General features: G+C 28.9%; 1 protein-coding gene across 3 annotated transcripts in view; it reads right to left on the bottom strand.

Annotated features, from left to right (window-relative positions):
• Positions 1 to 18,381, bottom strand: part of LOC124420391 — a 95,604-nt gene extending 77,223 nt beyond the window's left edge. The window contains exon 1 of one of the 3 annotated variants that reach the window (XM_046953000.1): positions 18,254 to 18,381. Coding sequence is in view for 1 of the 3 variants with exons in the window: in XM_046952999.1 (XP_046808955.1) it covers positions 18,014 to 18,015 (2 nt within the window). In the remaining 2 variants the exon portion in view is untranslated. Of the gene's footprint in view, positions 1 to 18,013; positions 18,194 to 18,248 lie in introns of those variants that run through there. The other 2 variants (XM_046953001.1, XM_046952999.1) reach the window with 2 other exon arrangements.
• Between the last annotated feature and the right edge of the window lie 3,705 nt (positions 18,382 to 22,086).

Genomic DNA, 22,086 nt, shown 5'->3' with positions numbered 1-22,086 from the left:
GTGATTAAATTCGCATTCAGTAAGAAGATTTTATTTTTAGTTTCATTAATTTAGCTTCCACATTATAGAATATTTAGAAAGTACTATTTGAAAAAAGTACTATAAAATTACTTTAATAGATTATAATTTAATCAAAAATAGCATGTTTCTGTGTTCAATATTATATATAATTCTTAAAATATAATTTTAATGAGTGAAAAAGTACTAAAAGTCCGTTTCATTAGATTCTCATTCACTAAGCCCCCTACATTTTAAATTTTATTTTCAATATCTAAAATTTTAAAAAGTACCACGCGAAAAACGAAAAAATACAAAATTCTCTCTCAATAAATTCTCATTTAATAAGCGCCGATTAACAATTATAAAGAATCTTAAAGGTAGCATTTGAAGAATAGAAAAGTACTTCTATTCTTACAGAATATTATTCAGTCAAGGTCATGTATGTTAAAATTAATGTTCTCAGGTTGAATATTTTAGAAAATTAAAAAAGTACCATTTATGAGATAAAAAGTAATAAAAAGACTCTTATTCAATGAGGACCATGTATGTTTAATAATCATATTTTTTACCTTTTCACATAGAAATATACTTTTTAGAGAATTAAGTTTACAAAATATTCCGTATTTAAATCTATATATCACAGATAAAACTCAAACGATTTAAATCTGCATTCATTTGTTCCAGAAAAATAGTGCTTTCAAAAAGGACCAAACAATTTACTCGAATTTCCAAATAATATACCAAATAATATACCGTTTCATTAGATTCTCATTCACTAAGCCCCCTACATTTTAAATTTTATTTTCAATATCTAAAATTTTAAAAAGTACCACGCGAAAAACGAAAAAATACAAAATTCTCTCTCAATAAATTCTCATTTAATAAGGGCCGATTAACAATTATAAAGAATCTAAAAGGTAGCATTTGAAGAATAGAAAAGTACATCTATTCTTACAGAATATTATTCAGTCAAGGTCATGTATGTTAAAATTAATGTTCTCAGGTTGAATATTTTAGAAAATTAAAAAAGTACCATTTATGAGATAAAAAGTACTAAAAAGAATCTTATTCAATGAGGACCATGTATGTTTAATAATCATATTTTTTACCTTTTCACATAGAAATATACTTTTTAGAGAATTAAGTTTACAAAATATTCCGTATTTAAATCTATATATCACAGATAAAACTCAAACGATTCAAATCTGCATTCATTTGTTCCAGAAAAATAGTGCTTTCAAAAAGGACCAAACAATTTACTCGAATTTCCAAATAATATACCAACAGCTTATTTTGTGTGAGAAAATAAACTTATTTTTCAAATTAAAAAAATGGCTCAATGTGTTTAAATCAAATTAAATTTCCCGTTTTTCCCCTTATTGGTACTTTATTTTCCCAGTGAAATGGAAAAATTTTCTACAATAAATATTTCAGAGCTAGTCCTTAATTTAATAGGAATAATTCAATAAACCGAAAAAGTTTTATTAATGTGCTAAAAAAGTACCATAAATACAGTTTTCTCTCTTTTACTGGTCTGAATTTTAAAAAAGTACGAAACAGGTGTCTTATAATTTTGGGAGATGAGAAGCCGGTTCAAACTAGGAAACTTTTTTTGGGAAACTTTTGATTTTGCATGAGAGAGAAAGAGAAGGAATATCATTCATCTCTCTCACGGTACGGAGTTTCCCGTACTCGGAAACTTGTTTTGTTTTGTTATTCTTCTCATTCGTACAACAAAAAACCAATGCAATTAATACGTAGTTTCTGAAATAAAATTTTCTATGTGTGGACATTTAGGAAACTTTAAAAGAGAATTAAGAAAAAGTTTCTCTACGAAAGTTTCCTAGTGTGGAGCGGCACTTACCGAAATATTTAAAAAATGTATTATGTTAATTAGTTTAAAAGTTATAAGGGCCAAAAAGGTACCAAAATCCCCTTTGTTTAACATTTTTACCCCTTAAAAGTAGGAATTTCAAAAAAGTACCAGACACCCATTTGCTAATTTTAAGAGTAGATACAGTGCATTTAAAATGTTTCTTGTATCACTAATTTTGTGTAAGGCATGGATAGTCTCATTATACTCAAGCGAGTACACCAATAATTAAGCTTTGAAAATAATATTAAAAACTATTTGAGCGAACCTACTATCTATTGGTTAATAAGTTGTCCCAACTATATGCAAAGAAAATTTCCACGTAGTCTCCCTACGCAAGGGAAACATTCACGAAACAAAAATATAGACTTATTTAGAAAAGTCTTTTAGAAAAATTGTTGATAGTTTTGATTCAGAGAAAATAAATTATTTAACGTATCAACTAAAAAGTGCAAAGGGGGTGCCAAGATTGTCCCAACCCAGATAACAATAAAAGAAAATGCAGTAACTGTGGTCAAAATCACACTGCTAACTATCGCGGATGTCCAGTATATATACACATGCAACAATCAAATAAGGCCAGAAAACCTTTATATGCTCAATATAAAGTTTCTACCTTCCCAAGTCTTCCTAATACTTCTGGTGCTCAACATAGAAGTATTACAAATAAAAGTAATCAAAATAAAGACCAATGAGGGTTCCGTTACCCAAATTAATGCAAAATAAACTTCTAGTGCCCAATAAAGAAGTGTTACAAATAAAAATAATGAAAATTTGCAAACAAATAATGAAAATAATACCACGTTATTTTCATATTCACATTAAAAGAGAGTGTACCCGCACCCTAAACAAATTCTCAAAGCTCTTTTGAGAATCTAATTCAAACCATGAACAGTTTCATGGCAAATATGCGAAATATGTTTCAACAATTAATGCAGAACCAAAGCTTGTTCATGCAGATCCTACTAAATAAGAAAGTAATTCCCTAAGAATTTGTTTTTGGAAAGCTAACGGCCTAAGCAACCATAAGAATGAAGTAGAATAATTCCTGCTACTTCAGGAAATTGACGTACTACTCGTATCGGAAACACAATTTACCCTAAAGAATTGTTTCAGAAGTAACGGATACTACACTTACGATACAAAACACCCAAGTGGAAGAGCCTGTGGTGAAACAGCCATTTTAGTGAGAAAAAACATTTGACATTTTCCAATGCCAGAGTACAAAAAGGACCATATCCAGGCCACCTCTATGAATAAACCTGATAGCAGAGTTACAATACCTTCAATATATTGTCCTCCTAGGTATAATATTAATCGAGAGCAGTTTCACGATTACTTTAAAACTCTTGGACCAAGATTCATAGCAGCTGGTGATTATAATGCAAAACATACATTTTGGGGCTCTCGTCTCATTACTCCCAAAAGCAGACAATTACAAGAATGAAGTAGAATAATTCCTGCTACTTCAGGAAATTGACGTACTACTCGTATCTGAAACACAATTTACCCTAAAGAATTGTTTCAGAATTAACGGATACTACACTTACGATACAAAACACCCAAGTGGAAGAGCCTGTGGTGAAACAGCCATTTTAGTGAGAAAAAACATTTGACATTTTCCAATGCCAGAATACAAAAAGGACCATATCCAGGCCACCTCTATGAATAAACCTGATAGCAGATTTACAATACCTTCAATATATTGTCCTCCTAGGTATAATATTAATCGAGTGCAGTTTCACGATTACTTTAAAACTCTTGGACCAAGATTCATAGCAGCTGGTGATTATAATGCAAAACATACATTTTGGGGCTCTCGTCTCATTACTCCCAAAAGCATACAATTACTAGAAGCTATATCGCATAACAGACTAGATGCCATATCTAGTGACCAACCTACATATTGGCCAACAGACCTCAATAAGATTACCGATCTAATTGACTTTACTGTAATCAAAGACATAAAACGAGAATTTATTTCAGTGATCCCTTCACTGGACCTCTCGTCAGACCCTATAGTTTTAACGTTACCAGAAACCCCAAATAAATTGGAAAACTATTGTTCTTGTTTCCCTAACAAGAAGACGAACTGGTTAAAGTATAAAATATATATTTTAGCTCACACTTGCCACAAAACATTTCATTGAAAAATTACAATGAAATAGAATCCGATTCTATTCGACTCTAATTAAAGAAAAGAGAACACTTAGACGTCAATGACAACAATCGCGATCTCCAAACATAAAGGTTAAACTTAATCAGTGCCAAAAAAGACTTCACATAGCCTTAAAAAATAATAAGGAATCTAATCTGAGAAATTATCTCAAAAACTTAGACCCTACTAAGAAAACAGAATATAATCTCTGGAAAGCTGTTAAACATATGCAATGCCATATTGCATATGAGTCACCCATACGCCTTTCAGAATGGTCAATGGTCAAAAAATACGTCAGAAAAACTTGAAACAATTCAGCACTGGGAATTATTTTGTTCGTCATTAACTCGATGCTACGTATTGGATATTTCCCTACCTCATGGAAAGTATCCGAAATTGTTACGATACCAAAACCGGAAAAAGATGTCATTCAAGTGACATCATAGCGTCGAAAAACTACTCTTATTCGGAAGGCCTTCAAGCTTTCGATAACGTCTGGCATGATGGACTAACACACAAAATTTCACATTACTAAATGCGAATGTTCACAAAATGCTTAAAAATTACATATATGAAAGATATTTTCAAATCAGATTTAAAGATGTGATCTCTTCACGTCGAAAAATATCTGCAGGAGTACGCCAGTGTAGTATTCTAGGTCCGTTCGTATATATTTTATATACTGCAGATATGCCAACGAGCGCACTGACTCACACATCTACATTCGCGGATGATATCGCTTTTGTAAGAACACATGATAACCCTTCAATAGCTTCTGAACAACTCCAGCTTCACATCGGCGAATTGGAAAAGTGGCTGGACAAATGGAAAATAAAGGTCAATGCAACAAAATGTACTCAGGCTACATTTACTTTGAGACGAGAAAATTGTCCCGATATGACTATACGGCATTCGACTGTGGGGAACAGCCTCCTCATCTAATGTTGAAAAATTACAAAGAAAGCAGTCAGCACTGATAAGGTCAATAACAGGTGTATCGTGGTACATTACTATTGCGAATGTTATATTCATAGGGATCTCAATGTCCCCATAATACGCGAGGAGATCAAATCCTCTTGTTTAACCTAATTGTCGAAACCTATCACCCAAATCCCCTTGCCAGGGAGTTGCTGTCATTTGAGGGTCATAGACAACTGAGAAGAACGGAAACATTGGATTTTGCTAGATAATCAAAATATCGAAAACTTTGGTTGAAATTGCATCGGTGTTTTATTGGTTTAACCCTCTCACACACAAAACTTTTTATGGATATGACTTCACAACACACTTGTTTGACGAATGAATATTAGAGTGCTCCATGCTTGTATGAAGGAAAAAATTTTATTCGACCGGCCGTTCCCTCTCTGGAATTGCTCTATGGCTTGTATAATTCTGTCATGCCAAAAATTGGTCTGATAGAATAACGTTAATAGGTTTCGCCACTGCTCTTAATTTCCAAGTTCATTTACAAGGGAAAAAAATCAAACACTTCTGTTTTTGCTCAAATGGCAATGTGCACAGAATAAGCATTTCAGAAAGTTATAAAACACAATGCTTTCAAGACTTTTTAAGTTGTTAATTCCCCAGGTCATTGACGTGTCTCACAGCACATAAATTCGAAATGTGACACAATGATTTAATTATTTTTGAGATATATTCTAAAAACTCAGTTTTCTGAACGTAATTCCTAAGAATATTCCAATCAGTGTTAGTCAGAAATGTTATTTTCGAAATAAATATATAAATAATTACTCGAATAATAGTTTTAGCACGTATATGATAACGCGAAATTGTTGTCAGCTATGGTCAAAAAAAAATTGATTTGTTTTTTAACAGCCGTTTCAAATGAAACTGTGTTAAACTATTTTTAAATTTTTAGAAGATCTCATGGGGACTTATTTACGACAGATAATTGAATAAAATTGTAAAAAAAATCAGATCAATTATTCTTACAATTTAGCTTACGTGTGCTTTGGACTCTGCAGATTTCTGGAAAATCACTTTTTTTTGATAAATTTTAAAGAATACCTATTAATTCATTACTGTTTCACATTTTAAACAAAGTATTTTCAGGCCCGATAATATAATATATATTCCAAATAGTATTCTAATCGGACATTCTTAACCCATAAAATGAGGAGTTCAAAGGTCAAATTTTGCAAAATTAGCAAATTTCAGTATACCATGTCGAAATATTATTTAGTTTTTGGCCATGTTTAATAAATATGACTTGAATTCTTAACATAAAGACTTATGTTTAAAAAAGCTATAAAAGTAAAATTAACCCTTTTAAATACATGGGGCAAATTTAATCCCGATGTTCAAAAAATCGTAAAAACACTATCCACACATTTCTGTTATTCCATATTATTAAAGGAATAACAGAAATAATACAAATAAATATATATATTAAGTAAAAAGGCTTATGACATATAGTAGTACATATAGGCGAAACTGAAGCGGTTTTCAAACCAAAATTTTTATTCTCTTCACAATGACGAGCTCTGAGAGAATAAAACCAACATGTGAGAACTAAACGCATTCATAAAACTTCAAATTTTCTTGGCAAAATTGCTTTCTTATCACTTAAACTTCATGTTTATTATTTTTTGCGACACTTTTCATTTATTTAAAACCACGAAAATATTTTATATTTTACAAACGAAAAAAAAATATTTTTTATTTCATGATATTTCATTTTAATTAAAACTGTACGTTTTCGTATTGAAAATTAAGAAAGTATTTTACATACTTTTTCATTTTGCATTAGTGTAGAAAAAATAACAAAAATAAGTGTTTATAAAATGTTTTGAGATAATATATCTTTTCAAAAAAATAAATAACTTATATTTTCATTCACTAGCATAAAAAATCCATTAATAACACACAAAAAATAACGTCCAAAAAATATATTTTTTTATTTTATACATTTTGAATTGCGTTTGTTTTTGTGATTCTACTAATACTACTATATGGCTTATAAATTAACCCTTTTTGACCGTAAAAATAGATTACATAAATTATCAGTTTCAAAAACAATATTTTTCTTTTAAAAATGATCACCTCATGTTAACTCCATAGTCAAAAAGGGTTAAAGTATAAGTTTTTATACGTAATAACGATTTTTTTGTTTTATTTATTTATTTTGTACACATCAACTTTACTCCATAGTCAAAAAGGGTTAAATTATAAGTTTTTATACTTAATAACGATTTTTTTGTTTTATTTCTGTTATCCCATAATTATTCAAATAGATTTCTTTCCAAATTTTAAAACTTTGGTCTTATTTTTTTCCCAAGTGCCTTAAAGGGTTAATCTATCCTTTTTTATAATATTTTAAATATCGGACTATATACGATAAATTCCACTTATTTTTGGTAAATATGACTGACTGACAAATAAATAATATACTGAGAATTCACAAATTTTGCAAATTTTGACCTTTGAACTCCATATTTTATAGGTTAAGAATGTCTGATTTAAATAAAATTTGGAATATATATTTTGTATTATCAGGTAATTAATATCCAGAAAATATTTTGTTTAAAGTGTGCAACAGTAAAGAGTTAATTCGTATTCTCTAAAAAGTTAAAAAATGCGATTTTCCCGAAATCCGCAGAATGCAAGAATTATTGATCTATTTTTTACCACTTCATTCACTTATGTGTTGTCCATAAATTCCCAAGAGATCTTCTAAAAATTTTGAAATTAGTTTTACAAAGTTAAAAAAACTGAAATTGGAGATTTGAAACGGCCGTTGAAAAGTCAAAGTTTTTTGACCATAGCTGACAACAAGTTCGTGTTATCATATACGCAAATAAACTATTATTCGAGTATGTAATTATAAATATAGTTAAAGCAAGAAAATGTTTTTTTAGAATATATCTCAAAAAGAAGTACATTTTTGGTCACATTTCAAATTTATGTGCTGTGAGACACGTTGATCTGAGAAGTTTGCAATAACTTGCAAATAACACTAGACATCTGCACGAGTGCGTTAAAAATGATTTACAAGTCACTCGCTTATTTTATGAATACTGTCTGTAGTGGGGCCGAAGTTTAAAAAGCAGTTGATCATCTACACACAAAAATTAATGTGTAAAAGCAAACACATACAAAAGAAACAGACACAACTTATTAGTGATTTTATAGAATTTATGTTAATTTTAACAAGACGCATTGTTACAAGAATAAAATACAATTAGTATAATTTAGAGTTTACTTTTTTTAGTATAATTTAGAGTTTACTTTTAATAATCAATGGCTATAAAATTATTTTTTAAATTTGTTCACTCATATGTATTCAACTATTTGTAATAAATTGTAATTTCTGAAACAAAGCGACATCAACATGCTTTATTAAATGCTTTGAAGCAATTAAATTTCCCAGTGTGAACCAGGTCAAACTGATCACTCGTAGATTTCGTGATGTTTTGTTATCATTAAGATGTTTTTGCCTAATTATATCAAACACTACACAACTCTCAACGAGCGAGACGAGTGCTTATTATGATATTTGTGAGGATCTTATTGCTTAAAAGGTTTCATATTTGTATATATGTTTTATATATAATGATGTAAGAAGAACAAATATCATGAATTCCAGGAAAGAACAAAGAGAAACTGTCAATTTTTGACCTCATGTCTTCCAATTTCCTTCATATTATCAATATATGTTCCTTAAGTAAAAAATAAAACAACTCCATTGTTTATTTTGAAAATTTTGAAGAAACGCGATTTTTATGGCGATTTTAATTTGTTCGAAAAGTACAAAAAATCTAAAAGGTATAAAACTTTGAACCTTTATATGTTTGAGAGTTTATATCGGATTTTTTGATTTAGAGCCCAATCTGTTACTAAGGATGAGCTCTTTCATTTAACATAATTTTTTTTATTAAAAAGTTTAATATAGTGCACTTTTTAAAGAAATGCACTTTTTGAATGCATTTTTGAAATCGTTCTCCCTGTTTAAAATTTTTTAAAAGTGCTTTTTGAAGCTTTTTATGCAAAGTATAAAAATATTTTGTTGTGACGTTTATTACATCTATTTTGTCGATTTTATTTAATGTTTTATATTGACATTTTTTAAATTTTATTGGTATTTTATGCATTTAACAGAATTTAACCGCTTAAAATACATTACTGATTAAAATTGGGATGCGAATATTTGAACCAGGGTTTTTTTTAGCTTTACTGTGTTTTGTTTTTTATTATTTGCTTAACTACAACTACGAGAAAATGAAACAGCAAAGTCAAAAAATCAAAATTAAACTCATTAGCTGTAGTGGTACAGTGAAATGTTTTCTGCTAACGTAGTCACATATATATAATTATATATATATATATATATATATATATATATATATTATATATATATATTATATTATATATTATATATATATATATATATATATATATATATTATATATTAGATATATATATATATATATATATATATATATATATATATATAATTATATATATATATATATATATATTATATATATATATATATATATATATATATATATATATATAGACTTTGCTGTTTGCTTTGGGTACAACTGCTACAAAACTTTAAGCAAAGCAGAAATTTAGGTGCTTTTTCTAATTTCAAGCAAGCAATACAAACCCTGATATTTGTTAAGATAAATGCATTTTTATTGCAAATGCATATTGGGTGCATTTTCTACATTTTACTCCATGTTTAACGTATCTTATTGATAAATGTATATAAAATAAAAAGTTATGTATATTTTATGGGCATTTGAACTAACTTAAACTAAACTAACTTAAACTACTTTCAATAGGGAGAACAATTTGGAAAACGCTCTCAAGGTGCACTTGCATCAAAAATGCATTTATCTTAAGAAATATTATTTAGAAATGCAGTTTTATGAATGTATACATCAGTGGAAATCGAATTTAAATATTTGCATCCCAATTCCTTCAATAGGGAGAACAATTTGGAAAACGCTCTCAAGGTGCACTTGCATCAAAAATCTTAAGAAATATTATTTAGAAATGCATTTTTATGAATGTATACATTAGTGGAAATCGAATTTAAATATTTGCATCCCAATTCTGATCAGTAATGTATTTTAAGCAGTTTTAAATTCTGTTAAATGCATAAAATATCAATAAAATTTAAAAATGTTCAATGTAAAACATTAAAAAAAAAATCGTCAAAAATAAATGTAATGAACGTCACAACAAAATATTTTTGTATTTTGCATAAAATGCTTCAAATAATCGACTTATGCATTTTTAAAAAATTTTTAACAGGGAGAACAATTTCAAAAATGCATTAAAAATGTGCATTTCTTAAAAAATGCACTATCTTAAACTTTTTAATAATAAAATATATTTAAATGAAAGAGCTCATCCATAGTAATAGATATAAACTCTCAAAGATATAAAGGTTCAAAGTTTTATACCTTTTTGATTTTTTGTACTTTTCGAACAAATTAAAATCGCCATAAAAATCGCGTTTCTCTAAATTTTTAAGAATTTAACGTTGATATGTCTTATGTGTCTAATAGAGTATGTGTTTACAAAAAATTAAAGAAATCTGAAGACCATCGGTCAATTCTTATTTAATTTCTCATGAAACACATGATATAGTTAAACTGAAAAAAACATTAACCAAAAGACACGTATTTATTTAAAAATATTTCACAAAATTTTTAACAATTTTCCCATTATTATTTAAAAATATTGCTATTGTATTGTGTTAGTACCATGTAAAAAGAAATCAAACTCATCTACCTTAAATAAAAGCTATAAAGATAAAGCAAAAAAATAAAATTTTCAACTTCGCTGCAGGACATCAAATGCATCCTCCAATAAGTTCCAGCATAATTTTACTCTAATGATAGATAATTTTATATAGATTACCATATTTTTCAACAACTCTATAAATATTGGTTCGATTATGCGAAATTAACCTTTAACTCATAACGTGGTAGTAATTTTAACACTCTAATTTTTATTTTTTTGGTTTGTGAAAAAAAGGATTGCGGAAAAAGGTTAATTTTTTTTTAAATAAATTTTAGATTTTATCCTTTTCTATGTAAATAATTATTTTAGAAGCAATCAAATTCGAATAATATAAGTACAACATTATAATATTATTTTTAGATAACTCGACAAAAGTTTTGTTTCCTTAATGAAGGTACTTACATTTATGCATGTGTGGAACTAATTTTGATTAGGTCCGGAAAAATGTATATTAAGTTTCGGTTGTGGACCTCGTACAGATGCCAATATTTATTATGTGACGATCATGTAGATGCCAAAAAGAAAAAATAGTAGAAGGATTTGTGTATTTGCAAACATATACCTGTAGAGCATTTTTCCGACATCAATTTTTATAATGAACTAAATTCGTTTGGGTGATTTTTGGAACGATATTGATGAGCAGAATGATCTATCTAAACACAGAACATACTCATGTCGAATTTTATTTAAATATGATGATTTAATAGTAAGTTTTGTGATATTCAGTGATTTTCAGAAATGCGCATTTATGTCAAATTTTATCCAGAAAACTTTGCGTTTAAGTACTTTTTGCTAATGGACCTTATATGGAAGCTGTGACCAATTGTGGACCAAGTGAAAAATACCATATATTGTATATTTTGTTTAAGAAATACTGCAACATTTAAAGAAAATAACTAAAAAGCGGTCCAGCTTTTTAGTTATTTTCTTTATATGTTGGGGGACACGATTTTTCATCGATACGATATATTCTTGAAATCTGTCCAGCTCACCAATGGACAAGACATAACCGAAAATATTTTGGGTAACATCATGTTACGTAACAGCGAATATTTTGAGAGGGGTAACTCAATCACCATTTTCTATGAGTTGGTCTTATGTGCAGACATAATAAATTCAAGTCAAATTTTATTGTAATTGCTTTACATATTAATGCGTTTAAGTGAATCTTGGAAGTGGTCCTTATATGGGATCTATGACCGGAAAAAAATTTGTAGGCTGATTCATATATAGACAAAATGTTTTTGTGTCGAATTTAATCCAATTAACTTAATTAATCAATAAAATATGTGCATTTGAGTGATTTTCGGAAGTGAACCTTATATGGAAGCTATGACTAATAATGGACTAATAATGATTCGGAAACAAATTGGGTATCGGAAATTGTTAATCAATTGTTATGATTTTCAATATTCTTGATTCCTGGCAGAAAAAATTAATGTATGACAAAATTCATCGAATTATATTTTGTAATTTCTAAGGAAAACCCAGAATATATATACTTTGTTGGGTTTTAGATTAATATTTCTTGGTGTTACACACCGAACGACAAATTTATATATACCCTATATAACCACTAATGGTGGTGGAGGGTGTATAATTTACACCACCCCTTCATATACGCTAGACAATTTCACGTCATAAGTTAAAGGTAAAGTAAAAATACTAAAAAATTTCTTAAATCACGTTCTTACAAAACCACAATATCTCGGAAACTAGAGCATACCAAAAAATGTTCATAACATAGGATTCAGATTTTTTAAATTCTAATAGACTTTGTGGTATCAACTATTAAGAGAAAAGCCAAAATAACGGACTTTGGAGCTACAAGTGTTTAAAGTAATTTTTAATATTGCATAACAGCTATTTTTGTTTTTATTGAAATTTATGCTTTCATATGGCAGTTAGGCATCTTTGCTTCCCTGAAGCTACTAAATCCATATTTGCTGGCGTTCCCGGCCATTTTTCGAAAAAATAGGTCCTCAGTATTTTTAATTCAATATTTAATTTAAATTGAACGTTACTTTTGTATCGATTTTCATATTATGAAACTTTTTTGTGTTTAAAGACTTATATAACACCGTGCGATAGCAATTTTTGGACTTGAACGGGACCATATACATACGCAGAGAAAAAATATAGTTGTGGTAACCATAATCTAATAGCAACATATTATGGTTAGAATTATGATTAAATTTAAAACATATTATGATCATTATTAGTATAATAACCTATCATATTATGATTAAATATAGTCCGAATTATATCATAATATAGTGATAATGTGATGTTGTAGTATCAAATTGTAGTTTCAAGCAATTATCATTATTTATTTGTTGTAAAAATAATTATTTTTCAGAGAATCATTCTCAAATTTATAATTGTCATAAACATACTTATAAATGTTTTCAGTAACTAAAATTTGATGAAGTTCAATAAAAATAACAATTGTTTGGTTATGACAACAAATTATTGTTACAAAAAAAATAGAATAGTTTTCCTAACCATGCCGAACCATATATATATATATATATATATATATATATATATATATATTATATATATATATATATTATATATATATATATATTATATATATATTATATATATATAATATATACTATATATATATATATATATTTATATATATATATATATAAATATATATATATATATATATATATATATATGCTTTATAAGTTAAGTCCAAACAGAAAAAACCATATTATTAAGTTCATTACAAATTCCTTTCTTCTCTTTTAAGGACTTCAAAGTTTCAAGGAAGTACAAATTTATAAGGTCCCCTTAAGAAAATGACTAATGCTAATTACTGTCTTAAAAAAAACGAGTATAGCGATGAAATTCGACACACATAAGTTCCATGCGAGCCAAAATGTTCCTTTAACGTACGAGTGTAGAGATGAAATATGACATAAGTAAGTTTCTTGCGAACCATAACTTAACAACTTTTATAGGAATGTAAATCTTCCCACCTATTTTAATGTGGATAGTGTTAAACATGCTTTATATGAACCAAAATCGGTCTAAAATATATATGAAAAATTTGATGAAAATGGTCAATAATTCACCCTACTTCTTATATAAGGTCCTCTTCAGTAAGTTTGATGAGTAATATCACCCTGGTGTTTCTGGGAGAGCATTCCTTTTACGGCGTACGGTTTCATGGTGGGTATATTAGATTTTACATAGCCGAATTTACTTGTTATTTTGATTTAGGTTGGTTTTATTGCGTTGTTTTACGCACCATCAAAAAAGATGGGGGTCAATAGTTAAATTTTATAAGAATCGGTACATAACCGACCCTAGTCCCAATAAAAGAAAATGACTTTAAAACTCAGTACTGCCTTAAAAGTACGAATACAGCGATTACACTTATCTCAAATATGTTTCATACAATCCAAAATATCCGTAACAAATTTTTTGAGGATCGGTTCATAATTGACCCTTAAAATCAATTAAGGTTCCCTTCAAAAAATTACTTTAACGGTCATTAATTGCTTAAAAATGCAAGTATAGAAATTCGACATATATAAATAAGTTTGTTACAAGACAAAATCTCTCTGCTAAATTTGATGAGGATTGGTCTTTTATTTTTAATTTTTAAAGTACCTAAAAAGGTCTTTAACGATCATTACTGTATTAAGAATACGAATACAGCGAAGAAATTCCACACAAATATGTATCATACAAATCTCTCATATTTTATGCGAATCAATACATAATTGACCCTACCCTCATATAAGGTCCCCTCCAGCAAGTAATTTTAACGCTTTACTGGTTTAAAAACAAGTACAGCGGTGAAATTCGACATTCATAAAAAAGTTTCTTACAAGACAAAATCTCTCTGCCAAACATTGTGAGGATTGGTTTATATTTGACCCTTAAAAAATGACGTAAAAGATAACTGCCTTGAAGATGCGAGCACATCGAAGAAATTGGAGATAACTAAGTTTATTATACCCTCCACCACCATCACTGTTGATAGAGGGTATATATAAGTTTGTCATTCCATGTGTAACATCCAGATATATTCATCTAAGACCCAACAAAGTATATATATTCTGGGTCCTTATAAAATTCTGAGTCGATTTACATGTCTGTCTGGTTAAAACACGCTCACCTTAAAACTAAGCCAAAGAAATAGACCAAATTTACTGGGTGTGAAAAAGGGAAATAAAGGGAAAATAAAGCTATTGATACAAAATTTGGCACATATATTAGTTTTGTATACAAAAATTCTATTTCAAGATATTTTCACGATCGGTTCATAACAGGTACGGTCGGTTCCATACAAGGTTCCCTTTAGAAAATCACTTAAATACACATTACTTATTACTAAATTACGATATAAATACAAAATTTTACTGAAATACTACTTTTATGTAAAGAAATCTTGCTTAAATAATCTTTTACGATCGGTCTATAATTGGTCATATCTCCCATACTGGGTCCAGTCCCCAAAAACGCTTTAGCCGTATTTAACTAGTATTAAAATTATTAATATAACGTAGCAGGTGGAGGGTATTTAAGATTCGGCTCAGCCGAATATAGCACTTTGACTTGTTACAAGTCATAATCTCTCTACCAAATCTTATGAACAGGGCAAGGATTTTCATCCTCTAAAAAATTAAAAATATGCGCTTATTATATGCATTATAAAATAGGAAAATATGTACATAAAAAATATTTCTTTGTGAAGGTACATATTAATAGATATTCAGATCTTAAGTTTTTGACAACAAATATCCAGAACTGCTTTATGTACTATAATACCCATTTAACGGATCCACAATCTCGAAAATGATAAATATAAATACTAAGAAACAACTTTAAATAGTATATATTTAATTTCTGAAAGTGAAAAGCTTGATAGCAATTCTAATAAAATTTGGTGAATGAATGTATTTTTGTATAAATTATATTTCTTCAGAATTTTATCGTTTGGTAATGTTTTTAAGTTAAGTGAGAGAGATATAAGAACGAAATTTCATCAAGTTATCTTTATTTATGGACACACAGACGAACAGACTCAGAAATTGATACTGAACCGATACTTTAAGAACCAATAATTTGGACGTTACAATTATCAGCACAAACTTAAAATACCTGATTTGATTATATTTTGTCACATACGTTTTATATGTGTTCGCACAGTTGCTTAAGCTAACTTCACTTTATGTAAGCCTATAATAGTTAGGCCTTATAATGTACTTAAGAGAGTTTCGTTAAGTTTCGTCAAATTTTATTTGTTTCTGCAAAGAGCGATACTAACAGCACATTCAGTACGGAATCATTTGTTTGTTTATTGTTCACAAAAAAAATAAAAATGTTAAGAAAACTATTTTTTTTGAGTAAAATATTATGAAATACCTATTTCATTTTTTATTTCGTGTGGCACATAAAGGTGCAAATAGAGCTAAAATATTTTGAATGCACGTAAGTACATTATATCCGCCTAAAAGTTTCCTTGTACAATAATTTTTATGCGAATAATGTAAGTTTGAAATTTAAAACTAACACAAATTTTTTCCAAGTGCTTTTTAAAACAATTTTTTTACGATAAACAAAATCTACGTCTCGTCAATGTTTACCAGCAATGAATACGAAAGTGTTGTTTTACTCTTGCTTGTATACTGTTAAGAACAACAACGTATTGCTAGTGCTAAGCGCATATAAGTGTATAGAAAACACACTGTCTATAGCTAAGCACATTTACAAAAACAAAAGAGTACCAACCGCATAGGGCTTGGGCACACTTGGTTTGGATGCTGTTGGCCTCATTGCGTTGTTATTTTTGTTTTTGTTATTCTGTGTTTTTCGTTATGTATGTTTAGATGTCTGTTGGTTTAGATGCCTTGTGTATTTTGTGTTTTATTTCGTTTAGCGTTGTTTTTGTTGTTCTTTTTGTTTAGCTTTTGATGTAATAATAATGTAGTCGGGAAAAAAATTTAAAATTTATAAAAGATGTTTAAAATACACTATGGTGAAGGGTATATAAGATTCGGTACAGCCGAATATAGCACTCTTACTTGTTTTTAATTATTATTTAAAGTATCCGAATATTTTCAGACAAAATAAACATCACTATTGCACATTTTCTTATTTTTACTTATTTTTCTTGTTTATTTATTATTTTCTATGATACTAGACGCCGGCGAATATATTTTACACAATCACTTACTTTATGGCAATTTATTTAACCAACAAACTATGAAAATGGCAAATAATTTTGGCCCACATTTGGTTGACAGACGGACATTTCCGATTGGTATATTTTCAAATATTCCTCTATTAATCCAATAATATCTAGATTTCACTTTTTGTCCAAGTTATAATCATTTACAACTTTTCTAGGATTTTTTACAAATTTATAAATGTTAAAATTATTTTTTCTGTATTTTATTTTAAAAGAAAACATAATTATTTTTTGTTATCAACCTAAAATTGACAAAAAAAAGGTTTATCTGAGAAAAAATTGTTAAAAAACAACTTATTTTTGGCTTAAAGAAGGGTCGAGCCTACAAAAAATCTTATATTTGTCAATGGTTTGTTATATGTATTTTAAGTTATTATACGTTTATTAATACAATTTTCGTGAATTTTGTCTAAAATTATTTAACAAGCCTAAAATAAGTTTTTTTTTGAATACAGCCGTTAGTCACTAATAAATAATATAAGACCCATCCAAACAAATTCTATACTTTTTGGGTACATTTGATGTGTACCCTCCTTTGAAACTAACTAACATTGCTTAAAATAGTCATATATATTCCTAACATACTTTTAATATGCAATTATTGCGTTATAGAAAATATTTTTTTTAATTATAAGTAAAATAACAAATATTTCAGGACATACGAGTTAAGCTGGCTCAGATTTCCTTATCTGGTTGAAAACTATGTTTTGTTAAAACAGAGTGTTTATTGTCAAATGAGTTTTTCATTTTGTAGATAGTTTAACAACAATATATTATATAATTTTGAATTTACAAATTTGTAAATTAAAACATATAAATGTTTAAAAATAGTTGACATAAAAGGGTGTTCCGGTTTATCTTTATCTTTAATTTTTAACCCGATAACTAATCCAACAAGAATCACCTTGTTATTTTTTACGAAATTTAATTTTTGGGCTAGCTATATAGAATATGTATATAATCAAATGTAAAATAGGGTACATACATATGTAAATGTTGATTTAAATTTATTATGGACAGGGTTAATTTTCACTTTATTTATAACTAAATACATCGGACACTTCACTTCTTTTAGATTAATTTTATTTATAAAAAGAGTTATACATTAAAATAAATAATTTTAAAAGAATGCAATGAAATAATAAGAATGTGTATTATTTTAAATCACATCAATTATAGATTTAAATAAATGAGCCATAATGTATACCCAATATATATACTTTACTTAGTACGATTATTTTTGTATTGATGTAGTAATATAAGGAACAAATAGGTTTTCTAATTTTGTTTTATTTGTTTCACCACAATTCTCTAACATCAGTATTATACTAAAAATTTTAGCTTTAAATAAAATTGTTCTTGTACTAAAAATAGATGATTGTTTCATACCTGAAATAACGAAAAAGGCAGAGCAAGTAAAAAATATTCTATAAATAATCAATATACACAATACACATATTATGTGTGTATGTACATTAGGGTTGCCTAAAAACCGATGTTGATAATGTTCACGCCGAAAATTAAAATTTAGGACATTCTAAAATAACACTTCACAAATTTTAATCTAAACTGACTTTATATTTCTCAATGGATTTAGAAATAAGAAGTTTATGCCTTTATAATGCCATGTATGTATTATGTTTAAGTAATCTGGGTAACCATAGTTTTATAACCACCATTAAACGAGATAAGGGTATATTGACCTTATCATTCCGTTTGTAACACACCGAAATATTGAACATAGGCGCACAGAAGTATATATATTCTGGGTCCTTATATTCTAAGATGATCTAGCCATGTTTATCTGTCTGCACGACAGAGTCCAAACGGAATGAGCTGCATAGTTGAAAATTTCACCAAATATTTCTAATAGGTAAGGTTTGTTTGGTATTAGAAGTAGGCTATACCGGTCCACGTTTTCACATAGCCCTCAACAACTGGCCTCGAAAACCGACCGATCTATGAAGATCGGTCCATAATTGACCCTACCCCTCATATATGGTCCCCTTTCAAAAATGACTTAAACGCCCACTACTGGCTAGAGTTTAGCGCTGAAATTCGTTATAAGAAATTCGATATAAGTAAGTTTCTTACGAGCTAAAATCTATCCCAATATAAGGCCCCTTCATAAAATAAATTTTATTCATATTCTCTCTACTGAATTTTGCGATCTCTCTACTGAATCTTGCAATTGACACTAACGCCTATATATATTCATGGTAAAAAAATTGGACAAAAATATTTTGTTTTTTAAAAATAATATTTTGTTAATCTAAATGGAATGTGTCCATTTTTGACTTAAGCCCTTTTTATACCCTTCACCTTCGTGAGAAGGGTATATATAAGTTTGTCATTCCGTTTGTAATTTCTATAATATAATTTTCCGACCCCATAAAGTATATATATTCTGGATACTTATAGGTAGCGGAGTTGATTAAGCTATGTCCGTCTGTGTGTTTGTTGAAATCAGTTTTTAAAAGACCCCAGATATCGGCGAGATCCGAATCTTCAATAATTCTATTAGACATGCTTTCGAGAAGATCGCTATTTAAAATCAGCAAAATCGGTCGGTAAATAACGGAGATATGAGCAAAAATCCGAGACAACCTCTGAAAATTTCATAAAAAATGTCATATTTTTTCATGCTTTGTTAAATAAGAAAATTTCATCAAAAATGTCATATTTTTTCATGCTTTGTTAAATAAGAAAAAGATGTACACGTGTGTGTCGATGTATTTGGTTTTTCATCTGTGTATTTCGTTCCCAGCAGTTCGACAAAGAGTCAATGCATACGAAAAAGACAATAATTTCCACTAATAGTTAACCACCTGGATGATCGTAATTCGTATGTTTTGGGTCATTCGTCACGAATGTACCCTTTGTAATCGAGAATGAAGACAGTCGTCACTTTAGTGTCCTCTTTGTAAGCGGGAGCGTAGACAGTCGTCTCTTTGCTGTTCTCAAGTAACATAGAGATTATACCCTTAAAAGTAGTTTTTTTTGTACTTCCGAAAGTAGTTATTTTACCCATCTTTTGGAGAAATAATTATTACTTTCTACTAACATGCCACCATCTGGTTGACTCAAATTTATATCTTTCGGGTCAATCGTCACATTATTGTTCCATAGTATTCTAGAGAGTAGACACTTGAAATTTGTAAATTTTATTTCCATTAATATCCTACCACCTGGCTGACTCCAATTCGTATGTTTTTGGTCTTTCGTCACAAATAAACTCTTTGTAAACGACTGTTTTCATTCTCGTTTACAAAGAGTTTATTTGTGACGAAAGACCAAAAACATACGAATTGGAGTGTTCCCTTTGTAAGCGAGAGCGGAGACAATCGTCTCTTTACTGTCTCTTTGTAGGACAAGCCCATGTTAAAATGGTTGGTCACCTGGGTAAGTCAGGTGGCTAGGTGCCACCACAAGTGGTAGATTAAATTGTCAGTTCGGGACTGTCCCGTCGAACTGCTGGGTTTGGATGCCGTTGGCGTCATTGAGTTGTGTATTTTGTTTTTGTTTTGTTTTTGTGAATTCTGTTGGTATATTTGGATGTAGGTTGATTTTATTGCGTTGTTTATTTTGTTTTTCTGTGTTTTTCGTTATGTATGTTTAGATGTTTGTTGGTTTAGATGCCTTGTGTATTTTGTTTTTTATTTCGTTTAGCGTTGTTGTTGTTCATTTTGTTTTGCTCTTGGCGTAATATTAATGTAGTCGGGAAAAAATTTAAAAAACTAATATGTTTAAAATACTCTATCGTGAAGGGTATAAAAGATTTGGCACAGCCGAATATAGCACTCTTACTTGTTTAGATATCAACCTAATGTTCATAGGGGATGGTGGGTATATACGATAGTCAAATATAACGCATATTTCTCCAAATTATTTAAATACAATATACCTATGTACTTTTTGAAAACATAATTTTTTTCTTAAGCAAGTCAGATTTGTATATTTTGAGTTTTATCTGCAATATATTAATTTAAGTACACATTTATTTGGAATCTTAATTGTCGAAAAAGTTTCACGTTCCAAAAGGAAGAATTTATTCCACTTTGGGCACTTTTTCGTTCTTCAAATATCAAATACTCTTTCTATGTTCTATAATATGAACCCAAACCTCTGATTATTAAACAAAACATGATCCTTATTGAATAAGAGAGATTTGAATTTTCGATAATATTTAACCCAAAAACATAAATTTTACTGAATAATAATGTGAAGTAAAGAATAATCAGCATACTTTTTCTTATACTTTTGTGAGCATTTTCTGAAATATTAAAGGATTAGGATCAGACTTGTCTGACATTTTCATGAAGTAAAATATAAAATGGCTTACGAATAATATCTGATAAATCAGCACACAATCTGCAGAGAACTGTTTTTGTAATTTCATCAGACAATTAAGCGAATAATATAAATTTCCTTTAGATATTTAACAAAATAGTCTACACATTTTCTGATATTTTTTTCTCGGTCATTTTGCGATACTTTGCGATAACTCTGCACATTATCTGAAAGAAATTTTGTTTTTTAATAAAAATGATGAAAAAACCTGTTTATATTTTTAAACTCGTCAACTGTACTTTAAAAGGCAATTTAATTATACCCTACACCACCTTAGTGAGGAGGGTACATTGGATTTGTGATAATGTTTTCAACGCACAATAATACTGGTCCTATACCCACCTTCGCCTCAGAATCACTTTCTGAGTCGATTTAGCTTTGTCCGTCCGTCTGTGTGTCCATGTAAATCTTGTGCGCACGCTACAGGTCGCTAAGTAATAAGATAAGTTAATGAAATTTGGCATATACCCTTTTTTTGGTTCAAGGACGCTATTGAAAATGGTTGCCCATTATGCCCATTATTTCTCCTAGCCCCCATACAACCGTACCCCCCGAATCGGGCCTTTAGGCTCATAATTACGTTAAATGTTTTATAATGTCAACAAAAATTAGTTTTAAAGAACAATAAATGACAACACTAATTTTTATTGTGATCGTTCCTTATTTGAGCCTAGCCCCCATACAAACTCTACTTCAGAAAATTACTTG

Source organism: Lucilia cuprina, chromosome 5, assembly GCF_022045245.1.
Source record: "Lucilia cuprina isolate Lc7/37 chromosome 5, ASM2204524v1, whole genome shotgun sequence".
NCBI classification, from domain to species: domain Eukaryota; kingdom Metazoa; phylum Arthropoda; class Insecta; order Diptera; family Calliphoridae; genus Lucilia; species Lucilia cuprina.
The sequence above is the reverse complement of the archived record's forward strand: the minus strand, read 5'-3'. Positions and strand labels throughout refer to the sequence as shown.